This window comes from Gossypium raimondii, chromosome 12 (assembly GCF_025698545.1).
Source record: "Gossypium raimondii isolate GPD5lz chromosome 12, ASM2569854v1, whole genome shotgun sequence".
Classification (NCBI taxonomy): domain Eukaryota; kingdom Viridiplantae; phylum Streptophyta; class Magnoliopsida; order Malvales; family Malvaceae; genus Gossypium; species Gossypium raimondii.
Window position 1 is genome coordinate 40,481,056 of NC_068576.1, and position 19,686 is coordinate 40,500,741.

At 34.4% G+C, this 19,686-nt stretch overlaps 1 protein-coding gene and 2 pseudogenes across 1 annotated transcript; all 3 read right to left on the minus strand.

The window, feature by feature from the left end:
• Positions 1–12,581: 12,581 nt before the first annotated feature.
• LOC105762174 (stress-related protein-like) lies at positions 12,582–15,662 on the minus strand (annotated as a pseudogene).
• A 76-nt stretch (positions 15,663–15,738) lies between these two features.
• On the minus strand, positions 15,739–16,679 carry LOC105762470 (stress-related protein). The gene is made up of 3 exons (XM_012580261.2): positions 16,575–16,679; positions 16,270–16,497; positions 15,739–16,188 (listed from the first exon to the last, which is right to left on the minus strand). Exons 1-3 carry the CDS (start codon positions 16,677–16,679, stop codon positions 15,739–15,741), a joined length of 783 nt encoding a protein of 260 aa, XP_012435715.1.
• A 596-nt stretch (positions 16,680–17,275) lies between these two features.
• LOC128035293 (stress-related protein-like) lies at positions 17,276–18,224 on the minus strand (annotated as a pseudogene).
• Between the last annotated feature and the right edge of the window lie 1,462 nt (positions 18,225–19,686).

The window sequence follows — 19,686 nt, forward strand, 5'->3', positions numbered from 1 at the left end:
CAGGTAAAGGGGTCACTAGTCAACAAGGTTCATTAAGACAAGAATCTAGAGTGAAACCAAGTACTGAGAAGCTCCAGTTCACACCAATTTTGATGTCTTATAAGGAGCTGTATCAACGCTTATTCGATGCGCACATTATTGCTCATTTCTACTCAAAGCCCTTACAACCTCCACACCCCAAATGGTATGATGCGAATGCACAGTGTGATTATCATGCCGGAATTGGGGGACATTCAATAGAAAATTGCATTGTCTTTAGAAAGCTTGTTGAAAGGCTCATTAACATGGGTGTTGTCAAGTTTGATGACTCCAGTGCAGAAAATCCGTTACCCAATCATAATTGATAATGAAGTGAATAAAAATGCATGAAGAAGAGTGAGAAAAGTTCACATCGACGAAGCAACTGAAGAAGGGACCTTGTCAGATATCTGCCCTTATAAATTTGGGAGTGTTCTAAGCAATTGGGTTGCGGAAGAAAGCCCTGTAGTTTTTAGAACTTATTTAGAGTAATGTTCAGAACATTTTTGTTGTTTTTAGCCTAAAAATGATGGAAATTTCCTTTGTGAAATAGGCTCATGTCTGAACGTTATTATTTTAATGAAATACATCTTTGCAATTATTACTGAGCCAATATTTTCATTCTTTATAAACGGTTCCAGATTCTTTCATTCTTTTGGATTTTCTTCCAAATTATTATTCATTCATTCATAATCATATGGTACAAATAATTATTCATGAATTTATACATTCTTTTGTATATTCTTCGATACTTATTATGGGTCCCCAGATATCAATTACGTGAATGACTCTGCTACCGACCCAGATTTTCCTTTTGAGCAGGGCATGTGTTTAGAGGGATCTCATGACTTTGAAAATGACAAAGATTGTAGCTTATCTCTGGACTTATTGAGGATGGTTGAACAAGAGGATAGACAGATCCTACCTCTCAAGGTATCATTAGAAATTGAGAGCTTGGTAAATATTAGCATTGACCTGACCGCAAAGACGAAGCAACACCTTGTTGAGTGACCTTTAGAGTTCAAAGGTGTCTTTGTATGATCATACCAGGATATGCCTGGGTTGACCGCTAATAATGAAATCTGCACAACAATGCGATGTCAGAAATTTACAGTATGAACGATGCAATCCTTTGCTGGGGCAATGCCTTTCTCATTGACTCAGCATAGCTTTGCCCATTTGAACTCGAGTTTCCATCTCTTCAAGTTTTGTTGGATCTTATCCTGATTAAAGAGGAATATCAAAATTTTTCTGTCTTACTTTCACCCTAGAAGGCTCTACGAAGGAAATCCGATATCAAAGAAGATTATTCGAAAGGGATAACAAGGACTTGCCTAACCCTATGAGCTCAGATTCAATCAAAAAAATCAAAATCAAAATCAAAATCAAAATCAAAATCAAAAAAGAAGAAAAGAAAAAGAAAATCAAAGTCACAAAAAAATCAAAATAAAAAATGAAAATAAAGGAAAAAGAAAAAAGGAAAAGGAGAGGCCAAAGCGAAAACCCGCAAATGGTGCTTTGTGACCAAATGTGGTTTTGAGTTGAAAACCCGAAAAGGGCAACTCAAATTTTGAGCAAAAAGGGGCATGGACATCACCATTATCGAAGACTTCTAATGGGCATTGCTTCACTATTGAGATCATTAATTACTTCATCAAATGGATAGAGGCTACTGCATGCGTCAATGTCATCATATGCCGATGGTATTCGAAAATGCATGATAACGCGATAGCTGAGAACTGTAATCAATTCAAAATCAGACACCACAGTTTGTCACTGTATTGCAAGACAATGAATTGCAAAAATGACTGAGACTTACAATGACTGGCATGAGAAATCACCATTTGCCCTCCTTACTTGCCGAACATCTATCAAGATTTCTATCAGAGTAACGTTGTTCTCTTTGGTTTACGGGATTGAGGTAGTTTTACCTATTGAAATCCCCTCTCTCCGGGTATTAAAGTTGGAAGGATCCAATCGCGATATGATCAGTTGGACCTAGGAAAAGGGTTAAAAGCTGTTCATCAGGATCGGACGTACCAGAAACAAATGATACGAGCCCATAATAAACAGGGTCGTCTCAGAGAATTCCACGAGAGGGCTGGATGTTGAAAAGATCCTTCCTCAACAAAAGGATTCTAAAAGGAAATGAATGCTAAGCCGGAGATGTCCCTGTGTTGTAAAGAAGACCTTTTTCAAGGGAGCACTGATCCTGAGTGATATGGTTAATCCTATAAACTTGGATCCAGTCAAGAAATACTTAGTTTAAAGAAGAAAAAAGGACCAAGGTAAAAACCCGCAAAGGGCACTTTGAGAAACAAAAAAATGGAAAAATGAAAAAGAAAAATTGAGAGGCTAAGGGGAAAACCCACAAAGGGCGCCTTAGACCAAAGGGGATTTGAGTTGAAAACCCGAAAAGGGCGGCTCAAATGTTGATTAGAATGGGGAATGATGTGATCAGAGCAATTCAAATTTTGATCAGATTGAGGCATGTGGTGATCTTGTTATACCTTAATCAACAAGAAAGGGTAGGCGACATCTTGGGGCATTGACAAAGCAATGTAGATCTCCTAAACACATGTCAAACTCAGAATGGTCTTCAGAAAGTTTGTACAGAGAAGTTCAAGCTGCGATATCTGGGGCACACAATTCTCTTATTATTGAATTTGTTGTTCTTGGAATACCTTTTTCTTTTCCAAGATATACATTCCCAATCAATTTCTTTGTTATTCTATTTACTATTTTTGATAATTTGTTTCTTCGAGCTATGCTCAGAACCAACTTTATTCTTATCCATTGTTATGACCCTTTTTGCAAGCATGGTACATTAGAATAATGATTAATGGACTAATAAAACTTGCACAAAGGAAGTTTTTCATATTACTCTGAAAAGTTTCTAAATAATATAGGAACCTGAAACAGGACTATTGTTTAGAACACACCAAATTTAAAGGTTGAAAATTTGAGAAGGAAGAGTCTAAATTTAGATTTTCTCTTTGGATTTTGTTGTCAAATGCATTGATTGACAAGATGCCATAAACAAGCAGGCAATGATCACCAAGCAATAGGAAGAGGTTACCTCGGAGAAGAGAGCCTTCATTTGCGCATGAGTCTTTGGTATGGCACCCTGGAATGGTGTAAGGGGACCAGAAAGATTAAGATCCTATATCCTTGAATTGTGATAAAAGAGGATTAAGGAAAAGTCATATTTCTACCATTGAATTACGGTGGGAGAATGATAGTACAAATTTTGTGCCCCAGTGGATATAACTTTGAGGTTTACAATGGGGGGCAACCTGGCTAAATGTTTCCTCAGAAAAGCCGGTCAAGCAAGAAGGCGTTATGACACGTCAGTGATAAAGCCTTAATAAACTTCGAGCAATGGCAACCTAAGCAGGATCATTCTCGGAAAAAAAATAAAACTCTGCATTCATGCAAACATTATTCACATGTCTAGTTAGGAGCATTGCATTCATTTTGATCATGCCATCTTAATCATTAGGCATAATTAGGTTCATTATACAGGTCATGTTCCCCAGAGAACAGATCAATGAAGATAGAAGATCTTGTCTTCCTGCATCGACAATGAAGCAGATCGAAAATACCAATTTTACTCCCCAGGCAATGCAGTGGAACAGATTAAAGCCACATCAATGAATCTTGTTTCCCCGACATTGCAGTTAAAAAGATCAAAGCTACAACAATGAATCTTACTTCCCAGACGATGCAGTGGAACAGATTAAAGCCACATCAGTGAATCTTGCTTCCCCGACATTACAGTTAAAAAGATTAAAGCTACAACAGTGAATCTCACTCCCCAGGCGATACAGTGGAACAGATTAAAGCCACATCGATGAATCTTACTTCCCCGACATTGCAGTTAAAAAGATCAAAGCTACAACGGCGAATCTTACTTCCCAGGCGGTGCAGTGGAATAGATTAAAGCCACAACGGCAAATCTTGCTTCCCCGACATTGCAGTTAAAAAGATTAAAGCTACAACGGCGAATCTTACTTCCCAGGTGGTGCAGTGGAATAGATTAAAGCCACAACGGCAAATCTTGCTTCCCCGACATTGCAGTTAAAAAGATTGAAGCTACAATGGCGAATCTTATTTTCCAAAAGTTACGAGTTACAAATCCTATCTCCCTGATATTGCAGTGGAGTGGATAGAAGCACTAATTCCTATACCTCTGAAGATGCAGTAAGATGGATATGTGGCTACTTGAAGAAGAAGAAGAGCACCAAGGTCCAGCACGACCGGGCAAAATTGGCCATTTTTAAAGTCTTTGCTCTGTTCCCGTTACACGACAACGAGCAAAGAGGGGCAGCTCTAATGCCCAATTTTGACCCGGGCCCACTAAAATAAATAAAACAAATATAAAAGCAAAAATGTTAAAAGTCCATTTACAAATAAAACAGTCCAAATACATAGGCCCAATTACACCTAGCCAACTATCATACAACCCAAAACAAGAAAATCAAAAGTAGGAAACTCTAGAAGATTCATGCGCCGCAGCCAAGCCCTCCGCGCGTGACCAGCCTCTATACGCTCAGCGCCACGTCACCCCAGCCACGCACACCTCCATACGGCCACCTCCGTACTGCCACGTCGGTCTCTATACCCGTACCTGCAGCAAACAACTAGCAACGACAAAAGAAAACAGAAAACAAATAGCAAGGAAAGAAAAGAAATAAGGGAGATAGCAGAAGAGATTTTGGGATTTTTTAATTATTTATTGTTATTTTTCTTTTCGATTCTGTTACATAAGACCGATTCTAACACTGTAAAGGGATTTGTTTTTCACAGATTGAATACACAAAAAACACACAGAGAGATTTGAAATCAAAATAAAAAAAAATTAAAATACGAAAGGTGATTCAACTTCTGCGTTATTTTTGTTCTTGTTTTTATTATTTCTTTTTTCCTTTCCTTTGTGATTCGAATACTGATTACGCAACCGAGATAAAAATGGGAGATAAGAGTGTTTAGGCATACCTAGAGGCCGGATTTTCGCCTTCTCTCCGCAGTCATCGGAGTTGAATCGGAGATTGATGGCCTCTGGAAGAGGCGAATCGATAGAACGGCGCATAGTTTTTTAGTTTAGGTTTTCATTTTTAATAAAACTGATAAGCTTATTTAGGGTTTATTTTGATTTAAAGGGGCTATTATTAAAACGCTGACGTTCAGAGTCAATGTAATGACTTCGAAACGACACCGTTTGAAGAATCGATCCGAGCAGTGACCAGACCCGAGGCAGGATCCGCGTGCTTCTGTTCATTGGTCTATTTGCATGACGAGTCCCTCTTGTTTTGTGGTGTTTCGATTTGATTTTCTTCATTTTTTTAATTTGAATCGCATATTTGATTTTGTTTTCAATTTGATCCACAGATTATATGTGTCGTTTTCATTATTAGGATTGAATGCCCGTGTCATGCGTTTAATTACCTTTTAGTCCCTCCTTTTTAAGTCGATTACCAATTTGGTTTATCTTTATTTTTCCTTTTATTTATACTTGTAGTGTTTTACTTTTTATTCTATTTAAATTCCAATTCTTTTTTTACTTTATTATTATTATTATTATCATTATTTATTTTATTATTATTATTATTATTATTATTATTATTATTATTAAGGTTTGTTTATATGTGTATTTTTTCCTTTTACAAGATTTCATTCTATACATTATTAGTTTTAAATTTCTTCTAAAATTATATATATTATTATATTTAAAAATCAATGCATCATCATTAGTACGCTTATTTTGTTTTATATAATATAATACTATTTTATATACATATGTATATATTATTATACTATTATGAGTATTAAATTTTCATTTTATATATGCTATTTATTTCTCAAGTTATTTTCAAATTTGTTTGTTTTATTTATGTTTATGTAAAATTGCTTGGTTTCAATTAACTTCCTATTACTTGCCAATGTTGGTATTTGTATGACATAAAATCATTGCTCTTATGTATATGATATTGCTTATTCGTATATATTAAATATTTGTTACTCATTAGTGTATGCTTTAGTTTACAAATTATCATTTTATGTTGTACATTACTATTCAATCGTTTTCTATTTATTCAAAAGATTACAAATGTCAAAGTTATTTCATACAAAAGTTTTCAAGATAATGCGATACTCGGGATTTGGAATCTTCGAGAAGATTGAACCCTAACGTATTGGGTTCCAATTTTCCTCGTTGAATCTAAATAATCGAAAATTTTCTTTAATCAAAACACATAAACCAAAAACTCATTTTCGGGAATTCGATATGTCGAGTCCTAATGTATTGGATGTGACATGTCGTTTTCTCGAAATGAAGATTTCAAAAAATAATAAGGGCTATATTCAATGCTAGGAATTTTGAGAAATTGTGCCCTAACGTATTAGGTTTCAATTTTTCATCTGACTTAAAGTAATTGAATATCCCTTTTTAATTTCACCGCAAGAGTTTTGAAAATCAAAACATAAGCTCATTCTCGAGGACTAAAGATGTCGTGCCCTAATGTATTGGGTGTGACATTTTATTACTCTGAGACAAAAAGGTCTTTAGCATTCGCCTCGATTTATCCGGGCATCTTTTATAAAATTAGCATTAATAAAAAGGGAAGGATCGTATTTTAGAATCTTTTCAAATTCTCGACACTAAGATATTAAACAATCAATTCGGTACCAATTTTGGGCGTTATGAGGGTGCTAATCCTTCCTAGTGCGTAACCGACTCCCGAACCTATTTTCTCAAGCTTCGCAGATCAAAATTATTTTCAAGGTGAGCCGATCACACCTTAATAAAGGATCAGCGGTGACTCCCAATTTTCATTTTTAAGTCGACAATAAACCTTTTTGTTTTTAAAAAAATGGTTTCGACAAAAACCATGGGCAAATGAGGCTTTGACTTTTCACTAAAAGAGTAAAAAATGATAGTACAGTATAGAGAAAATAAACCTCAATATACTAAACGCACAAATCCAAACCCCGAAAGAAAAGTCCTAACTCTCATAGAGTTCTCTCAAAAGGGGTACAAAATTCTCTCTATAGTTACCACGAAAAATCTCACCAAAACTCATCTACAACTACATCTTGTTGCCCCCCCAAAAAAAGTTTTGTAGTACTATATCCTTTAATTGCCTCCTAATTGACCTCTCAAAACAAGGATATAAGAGCCCATTTTATATGCTAAGATTAGAGGTCTAATCATACTAAAATATCCTTAGAGTAATCAAAATTTAATTAGGAGAAGAAACACGATTTATGTGGGGAACATGTTGCCACGTCTCAACGTCCCTATTCGCGTCTTCACGACGTCGTCTGTCATCGCAACATCAGGATGCTTCTCATCGTGACGTCGCCATCTGTTCAATTGAAAATATAAGGCATTCCCCACACAATTAACTGAAATCTCTATCATTCAATAACTTCACAAATTTGGTTGAAGGTAGGGAAGCAATTTAGAGATAAAATACTTGTCACACCCGACCATCCTAAGGACTTGAGCTCAAGGAAGAGTCAGGGAGCCGATTGTATAAAAATAGAAATTTTTGAACTCTAATAAGATATTTAGAAACTTGAGTAGCTAGTTGGGGAATGATTAGATTTAAATCTTAGTTTAGTTAGATTCGAATCGACTGGTTCCGTACTGGGAGACAAAGTGATTAGGATTCAGTGGTAATATCGGTTTGTGGAGACCATGCTGATAGAGTATATATATGTAGGAGTGTGTGGAAATAGAATTCGTCTCAATTTTTCTTCCCAAATCTTCCTCTCACAGTATCGTCTTCTTCAATCACTCTAAATTTAGAAGAGGATGTAGCTAAAGGAAGCTTTGTATATTACAACCATCGTGTGACTTGGAGTCTACAAGTAGAGAGGTTGGGGATTGGTAAGTTTCCTTATCCCTCCCTCTAAACTTTTGGAGTAGAGTAGGAACCCTTTAAGTTTCCATCTAATTATGAATTATGGGTTTTACGGGTTGAATGTCTTCAAGATTACTGATAAAGGGTATTTATGCTTAGCTGTCAGGACAAATGAGACTCTGACATTTGGACCAGCTAAGCTGCTAAGAATAAGGGAGTAAGGTGAAATTCTATACTCCATCTTTGGGATGTTATGCATGGCATGAATATGTGTTAATGCTAAATTGAGATCACATGGTAATACATAATTATTGTTGCTTGAGAATGCTTATTTGCATGTAATGTTTATTTATTCATGGTAGAATATGAGAGGGAATTATCGACGGGTTAGATGAAGTTAGGATAGGAAAATGGGAAATTCTGTGTGCAAACCGTGATGTGCGAAGCTCCAGGCCTTGCAGAGGGGACACTACGGTGTTCGAGTATCAATGTTAGGATGGGTGAAATAGAGGAACGGACAGAGGAATCGAGAAATGTAAATTCTGTTAAGATTTCCTCCATGCAAGATTACTGGGAACAAACCACAATGTGCAAAGCTCCTATTATTATAGAGGAGACATTTTAGTGTTCGAACATCAATGTGAAATTCAGAAAAGGTCATTTGAGATGACATCGTGACGACAATATTTAAGTTCCATAGAGCCTCACCGCGATGACAGTCAGTAGGCTCTATGGGACGACACCGCGATGACGATAAGGTCTTTTGAGATGACACCTCTAGAAGGTTTAAGGTGTATGGCCATAGCTCGATTATGGTGACCAATGGAGTCCGCTGATATAGTAAACTCGGGGAAGTCTGTCGGGATAGTAAACATAGGGTGAAAGGAGGAAAGACCATAGGTCGCCTATGGCAACCAATAGAGTCCACCAGGACATTTAACATGAAATGAAAGAGTGTAAAACACTAGCTCGTCTATAGCATCATAAAGAATTAGCTGGAATGGTAAAGATTGTCAAATGAGTCGAACTCAAAGGCTAACTGAGCAAGGTAAACCTTTTGAGAGGATTTACTATGTCTAGTCATGAAGAACTCATGGGTATGAAGTTGCAGATCTTTGGCAAATAACCCAGTAACAAAGGTTAAACTAGATGATTGAGCGGAACCTAAGGGTTTGCGGATAAGGGATAATTAAGGGTAGATAAGTCTGTTGAGTCCTACTTAGGGGCTAAGTTACTCAGGTTGATAGAAGAAGGGGTCTGCTAGGAACAAGAGAGAACAAGACATTGAGACCGAAGAAAGTAAAGGTAAATAATCCAAGGGATAGATATCGGGCTTCACCTCCAAAGTTTTGAGAGAAATGAAGTTTAGATTGAGGCGTAATTATGTTTGTATTCCTAGAAGATCTTTCTCCTGAAGAAATATGCACATACTTAGGTTAAAGGACAAGTCAGCAAATGGTGAGTTGGGGTTAAAAGGGGAGGAGGAGACATAGATCTCATTAGAAAAATTTGTTAATTGCTAAGGATGACCAGAGAGTTGTACATTTTTTTTTATAATTTCATTTCTTAAAGTTTTGAAGTTTGTTGTATAGCCATTATGCAGAAACTCACTAAGTTCCATTGAACTTACACATGGTCTGCTTAATTGCAGGATAAAGTTTTCACCAAAGGATCGAGTGAAGGGCTATGCTAGACTCCACCAATTTGATGAAAAAGGGTGCGGTAGTCATAACATGCATATATAGGACACTTTTAGAGGTTACGGCTCAAGGGTTTAGTTAAAGTCTTAAGAATTTATAATGTTTAAATTCATTATATTCAATAAAATTGTAAAGAAGCATCTCTTAGATCGTGTGTATAAAGATATAGTTTTAGATGTATGTTAAGTGTTAAGAAATAAATAAGATTTGTTTAGAAATATTTGGGTCTTTGTAACATCCGGTACTCACTTACGGTGATCGATCGGGTATAAGGTGTTACAATACTATCTCCCAATACATACATATAAATATTGCTTTGATAATATAAATTCTTTAACATCGTAAAAATAAACCAATAAGATTAGCCACATAGGATCATAATTATTTTATTCATTAATAAAGCACAAAATAATATCACTTAATAATTTCAATATAGATCACAACTGAAAAAAATTGTCAAAACATAAAAGCTTCTTACCTAATCTGAACTTTACCTATACTTATACAATGATAAATCAAATATCAAGAATAAGAATTAAGATCCATTCTGAGATCAAATATTTAAATATCCTTAACAACATAGAAATAAAACAAGTTAATTAAATCAATCATAATTATTCATAGATAAAATAATAATCTCAATATGAAACATTAAATAAAAACTTCTTGCAAATTCTCGCATCTTGTGTCTAAGGCCACGGAGAATAGATCTGATCGTCGATTCTCAAACGAATAAATCCAATCAGATATGGATAAACATGTTTTACATATTTCTTGGTACAAGAGAAATTTTGAAAGTTTTAAGGTGGCTAAGCGTAAAAGATGTTAAAGGTTATGAGAGGTTTTGGGTTCAAACTTTTGGGATAGTTGTTATAAATATTTTTTTTCAAAACGCTTTTAAAATAAACAAATAAAGGGTCATAAAATAAAAGTAAAGAAGGTAGAGAAGAAAAATCGCATATATAAAAGAGGAAATAAAAGAACCGTAAATAGGAAAGCAAAAGAGAACATATGAATTTTATTGATTAATCGAGATGTTTACAAAGCTTTTTCAATGTCTATATTTATAGACATAAGAAGTATACATGACATCAAACTCTACTTCTAATTACTAAAATAGTCCTAAAATACATTAAATTTATCTTGATCTTAATAGACATCCATTTAATGATAAAGTATTCATAAAAATCCAAAATTTTATAAAATCTAATAATATGAATAATATGTCACCAACATAATAATATGTGAATAAAAAACTTAAAATAATACCAAATTACTTTTTTTAAATCAAAACACTCATTACATGTATGATAATGTATATAAATTATATTTTAATAGAATTCAATTTTGAACTAGTGTTGAGAGAAATTTTAAACACAATTTCAAACATAAGCACTAATTTCAAATTTTGTAATTACCCTTTTCAATAATGTTATGTCCAAAATTTGAACCTAAACTTGAGTTCTCTCTTGAAATAATAATATCCCTTACAATTGCATTCAATTATTTATTGGTCAATATTTGAACTGTTAATTCATTTTAACCAAAACTTGAAGTCAATTGAAAACTTTAAAAATTGAATATATTGCTAATAATGTGTTGATTAGGTCATTGAGTAATCGTGTCTCAAAATGATCAATTATGATATGATGGCTTTTAGTCTACCATTTGAGTATGTCATGTGTGAAACTTGTTTGGGTATTTTTGTTTCTTTATCCAATGTGCTTTATACGAATTTGCTTTTACATTGTACTTATAGAATACATGTATTTATAATAATAAGACTTTAAGAAAAATTGATAAGTGCTAAAAGTAATATGTTTTAAATTCATTTTTAATGGGTTTTTGGATGATTATTCGATGTTAATTGTGAATATTATGCTCCCAATCCTTTAAATTCATGTTTTAATGCTTAATAGAGCACTTGGGAGTAAAATGAGCGAAAATTGGAGCATCGAAGCAAGCTACAGGAGCTATACGGGCTAAAGCATTTCACACAGTCGTGTCGATTTCACAGAATTGCACACTGAACTGCAGAAAATTGTGATGTTTAGGTTTTTCGGGCATTCTAAGACATATATATGACAAAAAATAAGAAGATAGGAGTAAGCCATTAGAGGATATTCAAGAAAATAACTCAAAAAATACCATTGAAGCGACTTGGAAGCAAATTTCTATCAAGATTAAAGATTCTCTGTTGATTTCTTAGGAAGTTATCATGAGTTTCTTTATTTCTTTCGATTATATTGTATTTTGGATATTTTTACTTTCAAGCATGAACTAATTTTCTAAATACCTAGGGAGATGAACCCTATGATGGATTTTATCGTTTGATTTTTATTTTACGCAATAAATACTTAGTTTCTTGTTCTCAATTATGTGTGCTTAATTCTTAGTTTAATATTTCTAGAGTATTAATCCATGTTTGATGCGCTTAAATCGGTGCTTGAATAGACCATGTTGAAGAGTAGATCTTGCGTAGTTGAGTAGAATTGCATGCAATCCTAGAAATATGACAACATAAATCTACCAGATTAGAGTCAAATCCATAGCACAAGTTAATTCGATAATAGGGGTTTTAATCAGAAAGAAATTTCAATTAATCAACCTAAAGTCAGTTGCTCTTATGCTCGAAAGAGATATTAGTATAATTTAGAGATTTCTAAAGATCAAGGTCCTAAGTAAAAAATTGCGTAATTTAAATTAATAGTGATAGATGAAATCTAGGTGAATTCTTTCCTAGGTATTGTTTCGCTTCTTGGTTGTTACTCGATTATTTTCGTGATTTGTTCGTTGTAGTGTTCGTTAGTTAATTAATTTAATTAATTTTAGTTTTATGCCTCATTCAACATTGAATTTCCAAAAATAAGCGAAAAACAAATATGGTCAACATGGTGTCCATGTCTCCATTCCTATTTGACCATTTTTAGGTAATGAAGCTAAATCGTCTAATCCCCAAAACCCTAACAACCCCTCATCACTAACTTCATTGCCTCTAAATTGATTTCTCATTACTTGAAATGACTGGTGCTCCTCTATTGTCCATGAAAACCTTTGTGATTATATCATTCGGACCCAGCGACAGGTACGCTGCCACTAAGCACCATTTCTCCCCAAATTGTTGAACAACTTGATTGTACTTCTTCAACCAATAAGCATTCGTGGGGACCACTACCTGAGCCACTTGAGGGAAAAGTGAGAGCGATTAAAAGTTCGCCAAGTAAAAACAACGTATTGTTTTGCTACTACCTCATACTTATCATACATTTCCTTAGTTGTTGGTCCATACTTGGTGTAAACGTTCCTCGTGATTGAATTAGCCGCGTCTACAACCCTGACTCGTTGGACTTTTGAAGCCACAGTTCGAGCCTGGCTTGAAGCATGTTTCACAATAGATGGCACATGACACTCAAACGGGCTCAATAACTCATCCACCTATAGGCCACATGCACCCAAAGACCCTCATTAACATGCAATTTAAGCTAAGATATAGTAAAGAACCTTTTTAATGCTTACTTTGCGATAAAAAAATTTGAAAAGTTCAAACAGTACATTGTGAAATTTGTCGTTAAAAAAACCGATAACAGTCTTGACGATTTCTTCAACGATTTGAACCCTTGATTTAAGTGGACCGGAGTTTTCCTTAGTATACTCATGCATTCTTGAAACACACACAACTGTATAGATTGATGCCACTTGAACAAAATATAGATGCTTAAGTTTCTTCTGAATATTTTCTAGGTTCTACATTCAAAATTAAACAAATTTAGCTTCACATCCATAAAAAGGAAAATATAAATTATTAAAAGATGCCTAAACTTACAACCTCTATTTCGGTGGTCAATTTCGCAGTGCTTTCAACCTCCGTCGACTGTTTGAAATTTGCATCGATGATAAGCGATAAAAGCAACATATTTTAATCTCATTCTTAATGCGTTTTTGGATGATTATTTATGCAAATTGGTGAATTTGATGCTTCTAATCCTTTAAATTCATGTTTCTATACTTATGAGAGCATTTGGGAGCGAAAGGAGTGAAAAATGAGCCAAAATCAGACGAATAGAGCTATTTTCAAGAGCCACACGGCCTGGGCCTTTCCACACAGGTTGGGCACAAGCCCGTGTGAGCCACAAGGGCTGTACACATGGCCATGTGCCAGACCGTGTCGATTTCGTAACTTGAATCACAAATGCGCGAAAAAACGTAATTTTTAGGCTTTCTGGGCATTCTAAAGTCTATAAATACCAATTAAAAGAAGAGAAGAGGGAGCCATCAGATAATATCGAAGAAAATAACTCGAAGAACACCGTTGGAGTCAACTCTGAAGCGGATTTCCATCAAGATCGAAGACCTCCTTTTAATTTCTTTTGAAGTTTTTATGAGTTTCTTTATTTCTTGTGGTTATTCTGACTTTGGGATGTTTTCATTCACAATTATGAACTAATTCCTTAGATACCTAGGGAAGATGAAACCTATGATGAATTCTATTATTTAATTTTTGTTTTATGCAATAAATACTTGATTCTTGTTCTCAATTATATGCGCTTATCTCTTATTTTAATATTTTCGGGATATTAATTCATGTTTAATGTGCTTAATCAGAGGAGCAAAAGTCCCTGTTTAAGAGTAGATCTAGCATAATTGAGTGAAGTTGTATGCAATCTCAGAAATAGGACGACATAAGTCTACCAGATTAGAGTCAAATCTAATAGAGGAATCCATAGATCGAGTTAATGCGATAATAGGGGTTTTAATTAGAAAGAAATTTCAATTAATCAACCTAGAGCCAATTATTATTACTCTCGAAAGAGAAATTAGCATAATTTAGAGATTTCTACGGGTCAAGATACCAAGTGAATAAATCGTTTAAATCAGATTCATAATAATAGAAGAAGTCTAGGTGGATTCTTTCTTAGGTATTGTCTCTCTCATTGGTTATTATTCGATTATTTTCTTGATTCATTCTCTGTTGAGTTCTTAGTTAAATTAGTTTAGTAATTTTAGCTTAAAACACATCACTCCAATTTGTCGGCTACATAGTAAGAAAACGGTAATTACTAATACTTTTAGTCATCATGGATACGATATCTTTACTCACCGTAACTATATTATTTATCGATAAATACAATTACTTTTATCGTATTTTTAATTAGTCACGTGACACATCAATCAACCAATATTTTCACCATTTTCCAAACCGCTATGAAAACCAACTGCATTAACAAAAGAGACGAGAGATAAAATAGAGCTTCCTTAAATATACCAAAAGGGATGAACTAAAGCGTTGTAACGACTCCCCATTTATATTATCAACATATAACATTGTGGATAAGGAGAATTAAATCTATGAACTTAAAAAAAATTAAATGAGTGGAATAATCAAGAAGACTTATTATGCCTAGCTTGATTAGGTTTTAATCATTGGTGTGATTACGTGGATCTAAATGTATAGGAATAAATAAATCATAATCCAAAATTTTACAAAACCTAATAATATGGATAATATGTCACCAATGTAATAAAATGGGGATAAAGAAAACTTGTACCAAATTACTTTCAAAAATATATTTAAAACATTCATTACATAATTATATTTTAACCAAATTCAATTTTATTTATTTTAATAAAGATAGGTACTCTAACTAGATTAAAAATATATTTAAACATAATTTCAAACATAAAATCTGATTATTTCAAGGCTTGTATTTGAAATGTAAATTTAATTTAACCGAACTTAAAATCAAACATAAATTTTAAAAATCGAATACATTGTCAATATAGTGTTGATTAAGGACTTGGGTACTCAAGTCTTACTATGATCACCATTTGAGTATGTCATGTATGAAATTTATTCGGATTTTTCGATTTTTCATCCGTTGTGTTTTACACTAATTCGATTATATATTGTATTAATAGAGTACATGTATTTATAATAATAAACATTTTGATATTTTAAATTTCAATCATTATTTAAGATTTTTTCCTCTCTTTTTAAATAAAAAAGCATCATTCAGCATTAAATTTTCAAACATAAGCGAAAAACAAAGAAGGTTGGCAATGGAGTCCATACCTCCATTTTCTCGTGACAGTTTTAGGTACGGAAGCTAAATCGCCTAATCCCCAAAACCCTAACAAAACCCCTATCACTGATTTTATTGCCTTAGAACTGATTCACCGTTACTCGAAACGACCGGCGCTCTCCCGTCGTCTATGAAAACCTTTGCAATTCTATTTATCGGAATCAATGGGAGGTACGCTGCCACCACGTAACCATTCTCCCCGAAATGTTGAACAACCTGATTGTACTTCTCCGACCAGTAAGCAGTCGTAGGGAGCACTACCTGTGCCACTTGAGGGAAAAACGGGAGACGATTAAGAGATCGCCAAGCGAAAACAGCGTACTGTTCAGCCACCCGCTCGTACTTGTCATACATCGCTTTAGCTGTCAGTTTATACTTGGTGTAAATGTCTCTTGTGATTGACTTAGCCACGTCTACGACCCCGACTCGTTGGACCTCTGACGCCACAGTTCGAGCCTGGCTTGAAGATTGCTTCACCATAGATGGAACGTGACGCTCCAGTTGACTCAGTGACTTGTCTACCTACAGACCACATGCAAACAAAGAACCTCATTAACATGCATTTTAAGCTAAGATATAGTAAAGAACCTCCTTAATTCTGACCTTGCAATCAACAAATTTGAGGAGTTCAAACGGTACATCGCGAAATTTATCGTAAACGGGACCGATGACAGTCTTAACAGTTTCTTCGACGGTTTGAACCCCCGGTTTAAGTGGACCGGAGTTTTCCTTAGCGTACTCATAGATGCTTGAAACACACACAACCACATAGATTGACACCACTTGAATGAAATCTAGATACTTGAGTTTCTTTTGAATATTTTCTGGGTTCTGCATTCAATTTTTTTTAAACATTTAACTTCACATTCATCAAAAAAGGAAAACAGAAATTATCAAGAGATGCTTACACTTATAGCTTCTATTTGTTTGTGATTTGATTCGACCGTCGATTTCATGGTGCTTTCAGCCTCCACCGGCTGTTTGAAATCTGCATCCACCAACGTTTTCTCCATTTTTGAGACCACTATTTTGAAAACCAACAACGTTAACAAAAGAGACGAGAGATGGAATAGAGCTTCTTCGAATATAACGGAGGGGACGAACCGGAGCGTTGTAACAACTCCCCATTTTATAGCGATGGTTTAGTATTACTAATTTGTTACTAACATTTAAATATATATGATACTAGTTTTCGTGAATATCTCTTTTAATAACGTCATTAAATATATATAATATTAATTTTCGTGATTACCTCATTAAATAACGTTATATTCAAAATTTAAACCTAAATTTATGTTATATCTTAAAACAAATATATGCAGTATAATTGTATCCCATATTAATTGATTAATATGTAAACTGTAAATTTGATTTAATCAAAATTAAAGTAAACCAAAAACTTTAAAATTGAATATATTGTAATTAAAGTGTGACTTTATTAATTAAAGTGAAAACTTTATGTTCTCGATTACTTAAGTCTCACTATGATAAATTATGATGTGCTGGCCATTAGTCAACCATTTGAGCATATCATGTGTAAAATTTGTTCGGGTTTTCGTTTCTTCATCAGATGTTTTTTATATTAATTTGATTTTGCATTGAACTTGTAGATTACATGTATTTATAAATAATAAAACTTTGGATATTTTATTTTTGGGAAAAAAAACATATTTCAACATTGAATTTCCAAAAATAAGCAAAAAAAAAAAAAAAACAAAGAAGATTGGCAATGGAGTCCGTGTCTCCATTTCCTCGAGACCATTTTTAGGTAAGGAAGCTAAATTGCCTAATTCCTAAAACCCTAACAAAACCTCCTCATTGATTTCATTGCCTTTAAACTCATTGCACATTGCTCGAAATGGTCGATGCTCTTCTGTCATCCGCGAAAACTTTTGCGATTCCATCAGCCAAAATCAACGATAGGTACGGCGCCATCGCGTACCCTTTCTCCTCGGAATGTTGAACAACCTAATTGTTCTTCTCTGACCAGTAAGCAATCGTGGGGACCTCTACCTGAGCCACTTGAGGGAAAAGCAAGAGGTGGTTAAGAGACCGCTAAGCGAAAACAACGTAGTGTTCCGCCACGGGCTCATACTTGTACATCTCCTTAGCTATCGGGTCATACTTGGTGTAAATGTCCCTCGCGATTGACTTATTTGCGTCTGCAACCTCGACTCATTGGACCTCCGAAGCTACGGTTCGAGCTTGCCTCTAAGCTTGCTTCATGACAAATGACACGTTGCACTCCAACCGACTTAGTGACTCATCCACCTATAGATCACATGCACACAAAGAACCTCATTAACTTGCAATTTAAGCTAAGATATAGTAAAGAACCTCATTAATGCTTACCTTGCCATCAACAAATTTGAGGAGCTCAAACGGTATATCATGGAAGTTGTAGTAAATATGGGATCAATGATGATCTAGACTGTTTTGTAGATGCTTGATACACACACAACTGCATAGATTGATGCCACTTGAACAAAATCTAGACACTTGAGTTTCTTTTGAATGTTTTTGGGTTCTACGTTCAAAATTAAACAAATTAATTTTACATGCAAAAATTATCAAGAGATGCTTACACTTACAGCATTTGCTTGTTTGGGATCCGATTGTGCTTTCAGCCTTTGTTAGCTGCTTGAAATCTGCATCGACCAATGTTTTCACCACTTTCGAGATCACCACTTAGAAAATCAACATCATTTGCTATATAGAGATGAGAGATAGAATCGAGCTTCTTCCTATATAACGAAAGGGACAAACCAAAGCATTTTAACAACTTCCCCTTTTATAGCGATTTCTCTATCTCAAGGCATCGTTCTCCATGAAAGATATACGGTTTTAATTTTATGATTTGCCACGTGGCACAAGATCAAAAGGTCACTGTAGTTCAAACGGAGTAAAACTAAACAATTAGGAGGCTATTTACATTGTATTTTACTAACAACAATTGGGACGACGCTAATGGGGTGATGACGCATTGAGGGAAGGTTACACGTTTTTAACACGTGGCGTGGTATCGACAAGTAGGTGTTCTTTTGATGTCGTGAATGACTGACAAATGGTGTGAGGAGATAGGGTTTGCCATATTTACGTGTCGAGATATCATTTTTGCATGGGCATAGACGGATATGTACTCGATTGGCATACATATTAAAGTGATGCATATGTTACTCTTAATTTACTGATTCCCACGATCTCTCCACTTCTTTTTATGGTGGAAGGGGTTCTCTACCACAACGAATATTGTGTTGTGAGTTATGGGCCAATGAGTATTTTTACCTAAATAATATAAAAATAATTTATTAATTAAATAATATGGGTTTAAAATTATTTACCAGAAATGAACAATAGTTTGACGGAGGCACTAGATTGACACCAAATTGCCACCAATACTGGTGATTTAGGCTAACATATAGATTAGTTTGTGCAAGAAGTCGCCACCAACTATGGTAATTTGGTTGATTTCTTAAATTTTGTTTAAGGTAAACTATAAAAATAGTTACTTTTGTTTGCCTCAGGTTTCATTTTAGTCACTTATGTTTGAAATGTTACGTTTTAGTCACTTATGTTATTACTTAATTACGAAGTGATCACTCTACCATTAAGTTCCGTTATCTCCCTAATGGTAATCCTACATGGCAGTCCAAATAGATTTTAAGTGCCAACTTGGATTTTCAAATGGGATAGTTCAAAAAATCATTCATCTCCTCTATTATTTTTTTTAGTTTTCTTTTTCATTTGACTGAAAAAGCTATTATCATCAAAAAAATTTCTTCACATACAAAAACAAAAGAGGATTCAATGGAAGGTCCAGGTATATCTTCTTTACCGACAAATTATGTTCTAAGACTTAAAATCAAGTGGTTGTAGACAAATAAGAAGATGGTAATTGTTTTTGTTCCTAATCATTATTTTTTCCAATTCTTCACGGTTCTTGAATAATTAGTTTCTCAATCTGATTTTTTTTATCTGAATCGACTTATTTGTTCAAAATCCCTTTGTGGTATTCCATAG

Bases quoted from the DNA above. Each gene is read 5' to 3' on its own strand.
- LOC105762470 (XM_012580261.2), bottom strand. From the start codon at position 16,679: ATGGAGAAAACGTTGGTGGATGCAGATTTCAAACAGCCGGTGGAGGCT. The intron at 16,498-16,574 runs GTAAGCATCTCT...AATTGAATGCAG, and splicing joins AACAAATAGAAGCTATAAGT to AACCCAGAAAATATTCAAAA. The intron at 16,189-16,269 runs GTCAGAATTAAG...TGTGGTCTGTAG, and splicing joins TCAAATTTGTTGATTGCAAG to GTAGACAAGTCACTGAGTCA.